This window comes from Pituophis catenifer, unplaced genomic scaffold (genome assembly GCF_029215685.1).
Source record: "Pituophis catenifer annectens isolate HBS135680 unplaced genomic scaffold, rPitCat1.0.hap2 SCAF_7, whole genome shotgun sequence".
NCBI lineage: Eukaryota > Metazoa > Chordata > Lepidosauria > Squamata > Colubridae > Pituophis > Pituophis catenifer.
In genome coordinates, this window is record NW_027256887.1 from 90,539,751 (window position 1) to 90,555,366 (window position 15,616).

Genomic DNA, 15,616 nt, shown 5'->3' on the forward strand with positions numbered 1-15,616 from the left:
CCTATAGTGATAATCTCCAATATGTTAAATTCTATTAGTTCTAGCCTATTTCTAGAAATGCACATAATCTGCAAATTAGGTATTTTTCCCATCAAGACGTCTGTAATATGAAAAACTGGAGGATTTGGACTTGGGCCCCGGACCGGATGCGTTTCTCCCATTTGATAAGAGCTGCTTGTAAGCAATCTTTGATTACCGTCTCTGAGGCAGGTACTCAAGAGGTCAAACCTTCCACCTGATGCTTAACTAAGCTTGCTGACCAGCATGTAATAGAATAACTTATGAAAATATTTGCTGAATCCCATATATATTTAGCAATCTATTAAGAAAATCACTGGACCAAAAACAAGATAAAATCAGTGTAGCAAAATTAACTCTGGATAAATTATGTGGGGTTTTGGTCAATTTCTTTATTTTGGTGCAAGTCAATCTTTACGGCTGGTGGCTACATAATCGACTCCCTGCAGTTTTCCTATCAACAATTTTCAGATACGGCTTGCTATTATGTTCTTCCTAGGGCTCAGAAAGAATGGCTGGGTCAATATAATGCAGCTGGTTTTGTGTATATTGCAGGAATATATGATCTGGATTCTAGTCCAGCACCTTGAATCCAGTGGTAAAATCCAATTTTTTTTACTACCAGTTCTGTGGGCGTGGCTTGATGGGCACGGCAGGGGAAGGATATTGCAAAATCCCCATTCCCTCCCCACTCCTGGGGGAAGGATATTGCAAAATCTTCATTCCCACCCCACTCAGGGGCCAGCCAGAAGTGGTATTTGCCAGTTCTCCGAACTACTCAAAATTTCTGCTACCGGTTCTCCGAACTACTCAAAATTTCCACTACCGGTTCTCCAGAACCTGTCAGAACCTGCTGGATTTCACCCCTGCTTGAATCACTGCACCAAACTGGCAATGTAGCATTGCTTTCCAAGACTTTACACAACCACGTCTTTTCAATCTGTTCTCTAGAGTCTTGTCGGTCTGCAGTTCCTCTTTATTCTGGGAATCAGTGAACTGTATTGGACTGGAACGCATCATCAAATGAGTATCAGTTCTACTGCAATAGATCTGATTAGTCATTAATAGGCCCCATAATTAATAAAGGGTGTCTCAAGTCAGTGCTCGGATACAAGTAACCCTCTGTTTAAGATTGTAATTGGGATTGGGAATATGATTGTAAATTGCGGCAGCCATAGGACCAGAAGAAATTTTCTGGCCCGTTTTGTGACAGTTGTTAAAGGCTTGAATGGGTGCTTTTTGCCAGAAGCAGCAGCAGGGAGGAAAAAAGGCTGGAAACCAGCAAAAATACGTGACACAATCTGGGGATGGGGATTGCGACCATTTACAATGGTTGGGTTATTTATGGGTCATAAAATATCGATTCTGTGACCATCATAATTTTGAATGGTCATAAAACGAATAATCAGAAGTTAAGGACTGACTACAATAAAAAAAACGAATTACCTCAATTTGAGCCCAAGGAAGGCAAATTCATATTACAATACCACAAATCAACACTGCTATCAGCTCCTCAGTCCTAGATCTGGTGAAATTTACTATTTTAAATGATATTTAAGAGACCGAATTTCTTTAAGGCTCCCACATCCTGGACTGCACAAATTATTCTTCCCAAAACATACAAATTGTATTGCCCTTTTTTACCCCTCTGCCCAATTATATGAATTAATCCCATCGCTAATGATATACCGTGGCTTTGGGAATTCTTTTATTTTAGACGCTTTAGCTGTAAAGGTGAAAAGCAGAACACACTTGTTACCCCAGTTTGCCAAGGCAGAGAAACACTACCCACCCGTCTTCTCCCTCAGCTATGGAGGCAGTGCAAAAGCCTCTTCCAGGGTCCCTGCCAGGGCTACGTCAGTCTTTCTGCTGCTGCCATTAAAAGCCCTTCGTGCAAGCCGTGCATGCTACGGGAGCCGTTGTGCCAGAGGGCATAATGGTTCTCCCACGCTGGTCTTCTGCATCTGAGTTGCTGACCGTGTCTTTGCTGGCCCTTGGAGACTTGCGAGAGATTGTGGCTTTTTGTTCATGGCTAGATGGAGAGGAAAGCCTACCTGAGTCCTAGGAGGCAGGCTGGTCTTGCCCCTGGTTCTCCTCTGCTGAGTTAGCCAGCTGTGTGCATGGGACAAATCTTCCCCAAATTGGAGTTCCTGAAGAAGCTGTTCTTTCTGCTCCTGGAGCTGATGTACAATGGCCTTTAGGCCCTGGGCTCTCTTGATGAGGTTCAGCAGTTCATTACGCAATCTCCCATTTTCAGCTTTTATCTGCTTGGTGTGTTGGATGAGGCTGCGCACGGCTTCTTTCTCGGCCTTTTTGGCCAAAGCTTGGACCCTCTGCTGGGACTCCATTTCATATTCTGCCTTCTTTTGCAGGAACTGGCTCTTCACAGTGTGCATTTGCTCGGAATGGTGGATTTTCATAGCCAGCAGGTCTTTCTCCAGCTCCCGGATACGGGCAAGCTGGTCCGATTGCAGCTCCTTGAAGGGCCTCAGTTCATCAACCTCCTTGTTCATGAGGGAATACTTGGTCTCCATCTCAATCAACTGGCTCCTGACCTCCTTCTCTCTGTCTTTGTATTGAGAGGTCAGCTCATCCTTCTGCTTCAGGACAGAGGACAGATCCGATCGGTTCTGGTCATTTAAGGAAATGATGGCTTTCTGGCATAGGAGAGTGCGTTTGGCTAAGTAGGTGAGGTAAGCTTTGTTGTTTTCTTGGATCTCCTGGGTTTCCTTATCCAGGAATTCATTTTCATCTTGAAAGTGATCCACTCGATCTGAATAGGTGTTGATATGCTCTGTCAGGGTGGCATATTCCTTCTTCAGGTTTAGCTCTCTCTCGGTGATAAATTGGCCAGAGGTGCTTTGCTGCTTGGCTATACTTTTCTTAACTCTTAGCTTGTTTTTCTGTTGCGCCATGCTGTCTGTCAAATGAAAGGGAACAGGGTAAAACACAGTGGTTGTGTAGCTTGTATGGAAACAACAGGCGGGAGAGTATGATTAGAGATGCTATGAGGTGTTGGGGAGAAATTAGGCTGCACTGGGAGGATAAAGGAGAGATGACAAAATAAATAGCGGAACAAACAATTGGCCGTGCATTGATTGGCACCGTCTACAGTTTTAGCAACCAGCCGCTCCAAACGTTTGGCTTGCGCGTCCCTCTCGGCCATTGCCGTGGCGGTGGTGGGGAAGAGGCGTGCTCTGCCTGCTCCGTTCTTGCTGGCTACAGGTGGGGCTCTGTGCTGCCGCCTCCCAGCCGGAGCACCACATTTGTTTGCTTGCTGGTCGCATCTGAGGAGCGAGCTGCATTCAGGCTGCCCGGGCCCCCTGCCGCGGGGGGAGAGAGGGAGAGGGAAGGGTTGTGTCCCCCCGACAGGTTTTTTAAAATTAATTATTTTATTTTATTTATATATATATATCACTATCAATACATGAACAGTGAGACATCTGGGCATCATTCATTTAAATACAAGTAGTAATGATATTTGTTATTTAGATCATACTTATATAATTATGTTATTCTACGTATTTGTGATAATATATAGGCCCTCATTTTTTAGTTGTTCAACATTTTAGTCAATGACAATAACAGCTTTTAGTATATTATATAAAAATAGCCACCTCTATCTGCACTGTTAAATAAGCAGACTGCGAATGCAGCAGGGTGCCTGACTGTGGAGTGCTCATTTTTTGGAAACCCGGTTAATTACTTTCCCAGAATCCCTAGAAAGGGATGGGCGCCCTTTGACTTGCTTTACGCTAGGAACAAAAGCTGGCTTTCCCTACCTGAGGTGATTTCTAAAGGGCTCAGGGTGGTAACCTATGAGCAGATAATCATATGTTATATAATTTTGGAATAAACTTCACTTCTGATTCAAGCAACTGCCTGCACATCTTAAAGTTATTCCTGGCTGAGAAATAAAGCTGATTTCTTTCTAACAATTCCTAGAAGACATATGGTGGACTCAGGCTAGCTGGGGCACTTGGTATCTTTTTAAAAGGTGCGTATGTCCCTCATGTTCACTTGACCTCATAGCCAAACATCCAGTCAGTGTCTGAGGTATCATCCACCTTTGCTGTTGAGGTGACCTAAACTTTGTCCTGTAGAGTCAAATCTCCCAACCTCTCTCAGTGCCGTAACTTCTGAGAAAGTCACCCAGGGAGGCTTCCCAGATAAAATGGGTTTTCAGATCGATTTTCTGAGATCAAAGATAATTGAGACTCCGGGGCAGTGATAGACCACTGACAGACTATTGAGCTATACTGGGACTTATTAAAAGCAGACAAGATGTTTCAGCATGGGGAAATAAGTGGGTTTCAAAAGGAAATAGTGTTGACATTTCAAAACATTTATGATCTCATGACAAGGAATCACGGAGATAATGGATTTAATGAATAACATAAACGGGAAGCTAGATAGTGCTCCACAAGAGATAATGAATAATGATCAAAAAGCACAGGAAATAGAGGAGAAAATAGAGAGACCAGTTGAAAAGATAGAACGGACAAATCAACAAATAAAACAAGAAGATAAGAAAGAGAAGGCAATAAAAACTTATGAAGCAATTCAGAGAAAATACATGCTAAAAGACCAAAAAACGATACCGGATAAACAGAAAGATATCTTTGAAAAGAAAATAGAGATTTGGGCAGATCCTCTGGAGGCTTGGCAGCAAAAGATAGTAGAGATGGAAGAAATACTTAAGCTAACCAGGAAAGATGTAGATAGAGATGAAGACCCAAGGGAGGAATTTGGGAGGCAAGTTAAAAAATGAATAAGAATTGAAATATTAAAACGGGCAAGAGATGAGGGATAGAGGAAATGTTATGTAACACAAGATTGGCTTTATTAGGAGCTAGAACAGAGGCAGAAACAAGAAATAGGGGGAATATTATTATGCATATTTTTATATAATATACTAAAAGTAATAGCTAGGTATATAGATTAGATGTTGAAAGATGGTGACACTATATTTGTTGTAATGATATTGTTAGTGTCATTGGAACGGGGGACTAAAATGTTGAACAACTAAATAAAGAAGGCCTATATATTATCACAAATACGTATAATAACTTTATAATTATATAAGTATGATCTAAATAACAAATAATATTAATACTATCATTACTACTTGTATTTAAATGAATGATACCCAGATGCCTCACTGTTCATGTAATGATATTGATATATATATATCAAATAAATAAATAAATTTTAAAAAACCTTTCGGGGAGACGCCGCCCTTCCCTCTCAGGTGATGAAGTATGATGGAGTTTTGAACTGGCTCTCACCTCTGCAATCAGATTGAATTACAATTTAATTATAGTAGAATAATAAGAAGGAAGCCAATGCAAATTAAAGCTGAATTCAATCACACTGGATGATTGTTATATTCTGTCCCATCAGAGGGGTGATCTGCTCCGGATAGGGATCAGATTCATCCTAAGCGAGCAAGCCTGTAATTTGGAAATACTTGCCAATTACACTCTCCCTAAATTCTCAGGTGTGTGTAGAATAAGGAGGGCGGTATTAAATTCACCTTCTCTCCTTGGTTGGAGTTAACGTAGTCTCTGCTGCCAGGCTTTACCTCCCAGAAAGCAACAACACCATCCTTTTTTTAAATGTCCCGGCACAATTGAAAGTCTGTTGTTCCTCCACCAAGGGAACTCAAAATAGCTGCACTGTAATGGTACCCCAAGCGTGACACCAGAAGTAGTAAAAGCAATTGCAGTATTTCTCACATTCCCTCAACCAGCCAACCATAGCGCTAGAAAAATATTATCTACAGGAATGAAATTCCATTATAGTTCTGCAATGTCTCCCCTGAATTCCCACACTTTTTTGCATGACTGACGGTGCATCAGCTTCATACAATCTATCAGCAGATTCCCTTTGTCTCCATGGGCTTTTAAGGAGAGTACAGTCATTCATTCCCATAATTTGTAATTTCCCACAACGAATGTTGAATTATGAGCAAAGAACTGAACCTGCTAATAAGCAAGGTATATCACAACAACCATATATTTTGATGTGTTTGTAAGGTACTGGTTTAATACAAGTTAGCTTTGTATTGTTATAAAAGTGATATCGGGCTTATCTTTTGCATGAAGCTGTTTTATTGTTGAGCTACTTTCAGCAGAAATTCAGTACCGGGTAAGTGGAAACCAAATGGAGATATTCAAGTACAGAACAACTAACGTCAGGCTACACGCACGGTTGGAAAGGAATGGGTATTAGCAGGTCATAAAGTTTATCTGTATGTGGAAACCTCCATTGCAATTCTGGAAGGCAGGTTCAAATATCCCAGGGGACCTCCACGCGATGCCCCAGGAATCCTGTGAAAAGCACCAACCTGTATCCTAAAGTTGCTTTCCTTACTCCTTAAATAATTGTTTTCAGATAGGAGTCTATCAAACGTGAAGAAAAGGGTCAGGAATCAGGAGGGAGCAACTAACCTCTATGGAAGGTTGTGTGCATCCATGGAAATGGAAGGACTTGACATCATAAGCAACAATCTGTGGAGTCTTCCCTACTTTTGACGCATCTAGAACATCAGAACATCGGAAGAGCTCTAAGACCACATTAGCTGAATCACTTTTTTGTGACCCGGAATGGCAACTAGGCGGGCAGAAAGATATTTGCCCTCTTCCACGCTCAACGTCCAACAGCTTATTAGGGGACGGGGGTTATGTCCCTGAGGGTAATATGGGTAGGCTGCTCATCTGAATCTTCCACGAGTATGTTCTCTCTTTCTTTTGAAACAGATCTAACTTGGCAAGCATTGCCACATCCAACCGCGGGGAGCTCCTTAGTTTAACTCTACATTCTATAAATAAGTTCTTGTTCTGCTAGTTAATTCTCCTCACTTTTTGTTTCAGTGGATAATACAATGAGAAAAAAAGGAAAGGGAAATTGTCCATATTGCCATACTTTTTGGAGAATAAGATGCACTCCCCACCCCCCCAAAAGAGGGTGGAAATGTTGGTGCGTCTTAAACACTGAATACAGCCATTTTTGGCCTCCCGAAGACCTGTGCCCACATCTTGTTTTTTGCAAAAACAGGTTTGGGAGGCCATCAGAGTGCTCCTGGGAGCTGGGGAGGGCAAAAACTCCCCTGTTTTTGTAAAAAAGAGGCCTGTTTTTGGTCTCGTAAACCCCCAGGCTCCAGGTGTCCAGGTGTCCAGGGTTTAGGGTTTAGGGGTTAGGGTTAGGGTTAGGGTTAGGGTTAGGGTTCTCTCTCTCTCTGTGTCTCTCTGTCTCTGTCTCTCTCTGTCTCCCTCCCTCCCTCCCTCCTCCCTCCTCCCTCCCTCCCTCCCTCCCTCCCTCTCTCTCTCTCGCTCTCTCATATTTTAGGATTGGACTCATTATCAGTAGCTAGTAGTTCATTGTTATCAGGGACTCCCACTGATTCTAAACTCATTTTAAGCCTGGGATTGGTGACTACTGAAATTTAAATATTCAACATTGGTCTCAGAAATCTTTGAGAACCTGCAGAGGTGAAGACATTAGGTGGTCATCAGTCATTACTTTAGGCTAAAACATATGAAGAACGGTTACAGGAATCGGGCACGGCTAGTCTACTGAAGAGAAGGACCAGGGGAGACATGATAGCGATCTTCCAATACTTGAGGGGCTGCCACAGAGAGGAGGGGGTCAAGCTGTTTTCCAAAGCCCCCGAAGGCCAGACAAGGAACAACGGATGGAAACTGATCAAGGAGAGATTCAACCTGGAAATAAGCAGGAATTTTCTGACAGTGAGAGCAATCAACCCATAGAACAGAAGTTGCCTTCAGAAGTTGTGGGAGGTTCATCACTGGCGACTTTCAAGAAAAGATTGGAATGCCATTTGTCAGAAATGGTGTAGGGCAGTGATGGTTAAGGCTTTTGAAGGGAGATTTCTTTTCCAGTTCCTGTGTTGCAGCAAACGGGCCTCCCGTTGCTTTAACAAATATTAATAAGGCGTTAATAATAAAGATACAGGATAATAACCTTGAAATCCCATGAAAAGGGTTTCTTTTTGCAGCCGCAGTACCCGTTTTGGCCACACGCCGGCACAGTTTTCCGTCCCATGACTTCAAGGTTATCGGTAACGTGGAGAAAATTGTGCCATCCTGTGGTCCAAGCAGGTATCGCATCCACAATAAGAAAGAAACCTTTTCGATGGCATTCTTCTGTGGCAGTTCCGCAACCCTGGAGAAAACAGTGCCCTCCTGTGGTCCAAGAAGGAATAGCAGCCAGAAAGAAAAAGAAAAAAAACCCTTTTTAATAGCATTTAAAGATTATTATTCTGTATCTTTATTATTAAAAGCCTTATTAATATTAATAGAGTAACGGGAGGCCCATGAGCTACATAACAGGCAAAAAGAAAGAATCTTGCTTCAAAAGCCTTAACCTGTGGTCAAAAGATCTACAACGGCCTACACGCTAACGTTGACAGAAAACAGCGCCATCGTGCGGTCCAAGCAGAGATCGCAGCCACCAAAAGAAAGAAACTTTTTAAATGGAGTTGTAGGGTTGTTATTCTTTATTATTAAAACTTTAATAATATCAATAGGCCATCACAGGCCTTCTTAACTCCGGTTAAGGCTTTTGAAGCGAGATTTCTTTTCCAGTTCTTGTGTTGCAGCAAACGGGCCTCCCGTTGCTTTAATAAATATTAATAAGACGTTAATAATAAAGATACAGGATAATAACCTTAAAATCCCATGAAAAGGGTTTCTGTTTCCAGCCACAGTACCCGTTTTGGCCACACGAGGGCACAGTTTTCCGTCCCATGAGTTCAAAGTTATCGGTAAGGTGCAGAAAATTGTGCCCTCCTGTGGTCCAAGCAGGTATCGCAGCCACAAAAAGAAAGAAACCTTTTCGATGGCATTTTAAGATTCTTCTGTGCCAGCTCCGCAACCCTGGAGAAAACAGTGCCATCCAGTGGTCCAAGAAGGAATAGCAGGCAGAAAAAGCACGGTCGCCGATTTTTTCTGTAGCAGCGCTTCTCGGAGCGACCTTCCCAGCGTCAGCGCAACTTTCCGTCCGTCTCCTGTCCAAGCCCCATCGCCGTTGGTAAAAAACGACCTTTCAACTTTAATTTTTACTTTTTAAGGGCTGCTCTGGGTAAACCTTTACCTTTACTCCAACCTTTCTTCTCCCCTTCTGTTCCTTCCTCTCTCTCCTCCTCCTTCCTTTGTTTTTCCTAAGGGTCCAAGCAGGGATCGCAGCCAGCAAAAGAAAGAAACTTTTTAAATGGAGTTTTAGGGTTGTTCTTCTTTATTATTAAAACTTTATTAATATCAATAGGCCATCACAGGCCTCTCAACTCCGGTTAAGGCTTTTGAAGCGGGATTTCTTTTCCAGTTCCTGTGTTGCAGCAAAGGGGCCTCCCGTTGCTTTAATAAATATTAATAAGACGTTAACAATAAAGATACAGGATAATAACCTTAAAATCCCATGAAAAGGGTTTCTTTTTGCAGCCGCAGTACCCGTTTTGGCCTCACGAGGGCACAGTTTTCCGTGCCATGACTTCAAAGTTATTGCTAAGGTGCAGAACATTGTGCCATCCTGTGGTCAAAGCAGGTATCTCAGCCACAAAAAGAAAGAAACTTTTAAAATGGAGTTTTAAGGTTGTTATGCTATTCCTTCTTGGAGCACAGGAGGCCACTGTTTTGTCCAGGGTTGCGGAGCCGGCACAGAAGAATCTTAAAATGCCATGAAAAAGGTTTCTTTCTTTTTGCGGCCCGCGATACCTGTTTTGGCCACACGAGGGCAGAATTTTCCATCCCGTGACTTTAAAGGGTTCGGGTTCGGGTTCGGGTTCGGGTTCGGGTTTGGGTTAGGGCTAGGGCTAGGGCTAGGGCTAGGGCTAGGGCTAGGGCTAGGGCTAGGGCTAGGGCTAGGGCTAGGGTTAGGGCTAGGGTCAGGGTCAGGGTCAGGGTCAGGGTCAGGGTCAGGGTCAGGGTCTAGGGTCAGGGGTCGGGGTCAGGGTCAGGGTCAGGGTCAGGGTCAGGGTCAGGGTCAGGGTCAGGGTCAGGGTCAGGGTCAGGGTCAGGGTGAGGGTCAGGGTGAGGGTCAGGGTGAGGGTCAGGGTGAGGGTCAGGGTGAGGGTGAGGGTGAGGGTCAGGGTGAGGGTGAGGGTGAGGGTGAGGGTCAGGGTGAGGGTCAGGGTGAGGGTCAGGGTGAGGGTGAGGGTGAGGGTGAGGGTGAGGGTCAGGGTGAGGGTCAGGGTGAGGGTGAGGGTGAGGGTGAGGGTGAGGGTGAGGGTGAGGGTGAGGGTCAGGGTCAGGGTCAGGGTCAGGGTCAGGGTCAGGGTCAGGGTCAGGGTCAGGGTGAGGGTCAGGGTGAGGGTCAGGGTCAGGGTCAGGGTCAGGGTGAGGGTCAGGGTGAGGGTCAGGGTGAGGGTCAGGGTGAGGGTCAGGGTGAGGGTCAGGGTCAGGGTGAGGGTGAGGGTGAGGGTGAGGGTGAGGGTGAGGGTGAGGGTGAGGGTCAGGGTCAGGGTGAGGGTCAGGGTGAGGGTCAGGGTGAGGGTCAGGGTGAGGGTCAGGGTGAGGGTCAGGGTGAGGGTCAGGGTCAGGGTCAGGGTCAGGGTGAGGGTCAGGGTGAGGGTCAGGGTGAGGGTCAGGGTGAGGGTGAGGGTGAGGGTGAGGGTGAGGGTGAGGGTGAGGGTGAGGGTGAGGGTGAGGGTGAGGGTCAGGGTGAGGGTGAGGGTCAGGGTGAGGGTGAGGGTGAGGGTCAGGGTGAGGGTCAGGGTGAGGGTCAGGGTGAGGGTCAGGGTCAGGGTCAGGGTCAGGGTCAGGGTGAGGGTCAGGGTGAGGGTCAGGGTCAGGGTGAGGGTGAGGGTGAGGGTGAGGGTCAGGGTCAGGGTCAGGGTGAGGGTCAGGGTGAGGGTCAGGGTGAGGGTGAGGGTCAGGGTCAGGGTCAGGGTCAGGGTCAGGGTGAGGGTCAGGGTCAGGGTGAGGGTGAGGGTCAGGGTGAGGGTGAGGGTCAGGGTCAGGGTGAGGGTCAGGGTGAGGGTCAGGGTGAGGGTCAGGGTGAGGGTCAGGGTCAGGGTGAGGGTCAGGGTGAGGGTCAGGGTGAGGGTCAGGGTGAGGGTCAGGGTGAGGGTCAGGGTCAGGGTGAGGGTCAGGGTGAGGGTCAGGGTGAGGGTCAGGGTCAGGGTGAGGGTGAGGGTGAGGGTGAGGGTGAGGGTGAGGGTGAGGGTCAGGGTGAGGGTCAGGGTGAGGGTCAGGGTGAGGGTGAGGGTCAGGGTGAGGGTCAGGGTGAGGGTCAGGGTGAGGGTCAGGGTCAGGGTCAGGGTCAGGGTCAGGGTCAGGGTCAGGGTCAGGGTCAGGGTCAGGGTCAGGGTCAGGGTCAGGGTCAGGGTCAGGGTCAGGGTCAGGGTCAGGGTCAGGGTCAGGGTCAGGGTCAGGGTCAGGGTCAGGGTCAGGGTCAGGGTCAGGGTCAGGGTCAGGGTCAGGGTCAGGGTCAGGGTCAGGGTCAGGGTTAGGGTTAGGGTTAGGGTTAGGGTTAGGGTTAGGGTTAGGGTTAGGGTTAGGGTTAGGGTTAGGGTTAGGGTTAGGGTTAGGGTTAGGGTTAGGGTTAGGGTTAGGGTTAGGGTTAGGGTTAGGGTTAGGGTTAGGGTTAGGGTTAGGGTTAGGGTTAGGGTTAGGGTTAGGGTTAGGGTTAGGGTTAGGGTTAGGGTTAGGGTTAGGGTTAGGGTTAGGGTTAGGGTTAGGGTTAGGGTTAGGGTTAGGGTTAGGGTTAGGGTTAGGGTTAGGGTTAGGGTTAGGGTTAGGGTTAGGGTTAGGGTTAGGGTTAGGGTTAGGGTTAGGGTTAGGGTTAGGGTTAGGGTTAGGGTTAGGGTTAGGGTTAGGGTTAGGGTTAGGGTTAGGGTTAGGGTTAGGGTTAGGGTTAGGGTTAGGGTTAGGGTTAGGGTTAGGGTTAGGGTTAGGGTTAGGGTTAGGGTTAGGGTTAGGGTTAGGGTTAGGGTTAGGGTTAGGGTTAGGGTTAGGGTTAGGGTTAGGTTAGGGTTAGGGTTAGGGTTAGGGTTAGGGTTAGGGTTAGGGTTAGGGTTAGGGTTAGGGTTAGGGTTAGGGTTAGGGTTAGGGTTAGGGTTAGGGTTAGGGTTAGGGTTAGGGTTAGGGTTAGGGTTAGGGTTAGGGTTAGGGTTAGGGTTAGGGTTAGGGTTAGGGTTAGGGTTAGGGTTAGGGTTAGGGTTAGGGTTAGGGGTTAGGGTTAGGGTTAGGGTTAGGGTTAGGGTTAGGGTTAGGGTTAGGGTTAGGGTTAGGGTTAGGGTTAGGGTTAGGGTTAGGGTTAGGGTTAGGGTTAGGGTTAGGGTTAGGGTTAGGGTTAGGGTTAGGGTTAGGGTTAGGGTTAGGGTTAGGGTTAGGGTTAGGGTTAGGGTTAGGGTTAGGGTTAGGGTTAGGGTTAGGGTTAGGGTTAGGGTTAGGGTTAGGGTTAGGGTTAGGGTTAGGGTTAGGGTTAGGGTTAGGGTTAGGGTTAGGGTTAGGGTTAGGGTTAGGGTTAGGGTTAGGGTTAGGGTTAGGGTTAGGGTTAGGGTTAGGGTTAGGGTTAGGGTTAGGGTTAGGGTTAGGGTTAGGGTTAGGGTTAGGGTTAGGGTTAGGGTTAGGGTTAGGGTTAGGGTTAGGGTTAGGGTTAGGGTTAGGGTTAGGGTTAGGGTTAGGGTTAGGGTTAGGGTTAGGGTTAGGGTTAGGGTTAGGGTTAGGGTTAGGGTTAGGGTTAGGGTTAGGGTTAGGGTTAGGGTTAGGGTTAGGGTTAGGGTTAGGGTTAGGGTTAGGGTTAGGGTTAGGGTTAGGGTTAGGGTTAGGGTTAGGGTTAGGGTTAGGGTTAGGGTTAGGGTTAGGGTTAGGGTTAGGGTTAGGGTTAGGGTTAGGGTTAGGGTTAGGGTTAGGGTTAGGGTTAGGGTTAGGGTTAGGGTTAGGGTTAGGGTTAGGGTTAGGGTTAGGGTTAGGGTTAGGGTTAGGGTTAGGGTTAGGGTTAGGGTTAGGGTTAGGGTTAGGGTTAGGGTTAGGGTTAGGGTTAGGGTTAGGGTTAGGGTTAGGGTTAGGGTTAGGGTTAGGGTTAGGGTTAGGGTTAGGGTTAGGGTTAGGGTTAGGGTTAGGGTTAGGGTTAGGGTTAGGGTTAGGGTTAGGGTTAGGGTTAGGGTTAGGGTTAGGGTTAGGGTTAGGGTTAGGGTTAGGGTTAGGGTTAGGGTTAGGGTTAGGGTTAGGGTTAGGGTTAGGGTTAGGGTTAGGGTTAGGGTTAGGGTTAGGGTTAGGGTTAGGGTTAGGGTTAGGGTTAGGGTTAGGGTTAGGGTTAGGGTTAGGGTTAGGGTTAGGGTTAGGGTTAGGGTTAGGGTTAGGGTTAGGGTTAGGGTTAGGGTTAGGGTTAGGGTTAGGGTTAGGGTTAGGGTTAGGGTTAGGGTTAGGGTTAGGGTTAGGGTTAGGGTTAGGGTTAGGGTTAGGGTTAGGGTTAGGGTTAGGGTTAGGGTTAGGGTTAGGGTTAGGGTTAGGGTTAGGGTTAGGGTTAGGGTTAGGGTTAGGGTTAGGGTTAGGGTTAGGGTTAGGGTTAGGGTTAGGGTTAGGGTTAGGGTTAGGGTTAGGGTTAGGGTTAGGGTTAGGGTTAGGGTTAGGGTTAGGGTTAGGGTTAGGGTTAGGGTTAGGGTTAGGGTTAGGGTTAGGGTTAGGGTTAGGGTTAGGGTTAGGGTTAGGGTTAGGGTTAGGGTTAGGGTTAGGGTTAGGGTTAGGGTTAGGGTTAGGGTTAGGGTTAGGGTTAGGGTTAGGGTTAGGGTTAGGGTTAGGGTTAGGGTTAGGGTTAGGGTTAGGGTTAGGGTTAGGGTTAGGGTTAGGGTTAGGGTTAGGGTTAGGGTTAGGGTTAGGGTTAGGGTTAGGGTTAGGGTTAGGGTTAGGGTTAGGGTTAGGGTTAGGGTTAGGGTTAGGGTTAGGGTTAGGGTTAGGGTTAGGGTTAGGGTTAGGGTTAGGGTTAGGGTTAGGGTTAGGGTTAGGGTTAGGGTTAGGGTTAGGGTTAGGGTTAGGGTTAGGGTTAGGGTTAGGGTTAGGGTTAGGGTTAGGGTTAGGGTTAGGGTTAGGGTTAGGGTTAGGGTTAGGGTTAGGGTTAGGGTTAGGGTTAGGGTTAGGGTTAGGGTTAGGGTTAGGGTTAGGGTTAGGGTTAGGGTTAGGGTTAGGGTTAGGGTTAGGGTTAGGGTTAGGGTTAGGGTTAGGGTTAGGGTTAGGGTTAGGGTTAGGGTTAGGGTTAGGGTTAGGGTTAGGGTTAGGGTTAGGGTTAGGGTTAGGGTTAGGGTTAGGGTTAGGGTTAGGGTTAGGGTTAGGGTTAGGGTTAGGGTTAGGGTTAGGGTTAGGGTTAGGGTTAGGGTTAGGGTTAGGGTTAGGGTTAGGGTTAGGGTTAGGGTTAGGGTTAGGGTTAGGGTTAGGGTTAGGGTTAGGGTTAGGGTTAGGGTTAGGGTTAGGGTTAGGGTTAGGGTTAGGGTTAGGGTTAGGGTTAGGGTTAGGGTTAGGGTTAGGGTTAGGGTTAGGGTTAGGGTTAGGGTTAGGGTTAGGGTTAGGGTTAGGGTTAGGGTTAGGGTTAGGGTTAGGGTTAGGGTTAGGGTTAGGGTTAGGGTTAGGGTTAGGGTTAGGGTTAGGGTTAGGGTTAGGGTTAGGGTTAGGGTTAGGGTTAGGGTTAGGGTTAGGGTTAGGGTTAGGGTTAGGGTTAGGGTTAGGGTTAGGGTTAGGGTTAGGGTTAGGGTTAGGGTTAGGGTTAGGGTTAGGGTTAGGGTTAGGGTTAGGGTTAGGGTTAGGGTTAGGGTTAGGGTTAGGGTTAGGGTTAGGGTTAGGGTTAGGGTTAGGGTTAGGGTTAGGGTTAGGGTTAGGGTTAGGGTTAGGGTTAGGGTTAGGGTTAGGGTTAGGGTTAGGGTTAGGGTTAGGGTTAGGGTTAGGGTTAGGGTTAGGGTTAGGGTTAGGGTTAGGGTTAGGGTTAGGGTTAGGGTTAGGGTTAGGGTTAGGGTTAGGGTTAGGGTTAGGGTTAGGGTTAGGGTTAGGGTTAGGGTTAGGGTTAGGGTTAGGGTTAGGGTTAGGGTTAGGGTTAGGGTTAGGGTTAGGGTTAGGGTTAGGGTTAGGGTTAGGGTTAGGGTTAGGGTTAGGGTTAGGGTTAGGGTTAGGGTTAGGGTTAGGGTTAGGGTTAGGGTTAGGGTTAGGGTTAGGGTTAGGGTTAGGGTTAGGGTTAGGGTTAGGGTTAGGGTTAGGGTTAGGGTTAGGGTTAGGGTTAGGGTTAGGGTTAGGGTTAGGGTTAGGGTTAGGGTTAGGGTTAGGGTTAGGGTTAGGGTTAGGGTTAGGGTTAGGGTTAGGGTTAGGGTTAGGGTTAGGGTTAGGGTTAGGGTTAGGGTTAGGGTTAGGGTTAGGGTTAGGGTTAGGGTTAGGGTTAGGGTTAGGGTTAGGGTTAGGGTTAGGGTTAGGGTTAGGGTTAGGGTTAGGGTTAGGGTTAGGGTTAGGGTTAGGGTTAGGGTTAGGGTTAGGGTTAGGGTTAGGGTTAGGGTTAGGGTTAGGGTTAGGGTTAGGGTTAGGGTTAGGGTTAGGGTTAGGGTTAGGGTTAGGGTTAGGGTTAGGGTTAGGGTTAGGGTTAGGGTTAGGGTTAGGGTTAG

The 15,616-nt window shown here is 47.1% G+C and overlaps 1 protein-coding gene across 1 annotated transcript; it reads right to left on the minus strand.

Annotated features, from left to right (window-relative positions):
* Window positions 1–1,925: 1,925 nt before the first annotated feature.
* Window positions 1,926–2,933, minus strand: LOC139319932 (coiled-coil domain-containing protein 166-like). The gene has a single exon (XM_070948001.1). It carries the CDS (start codon window positions 2,931–2,933, stop codon window positions 1,926–1,928), a length of 1,008 nt encoding a protein of 335 aa, XP_070804102.1.
* Between the last annotated feature and the right edge of the window lie 12,683 nt (window positions 2,934–15,616).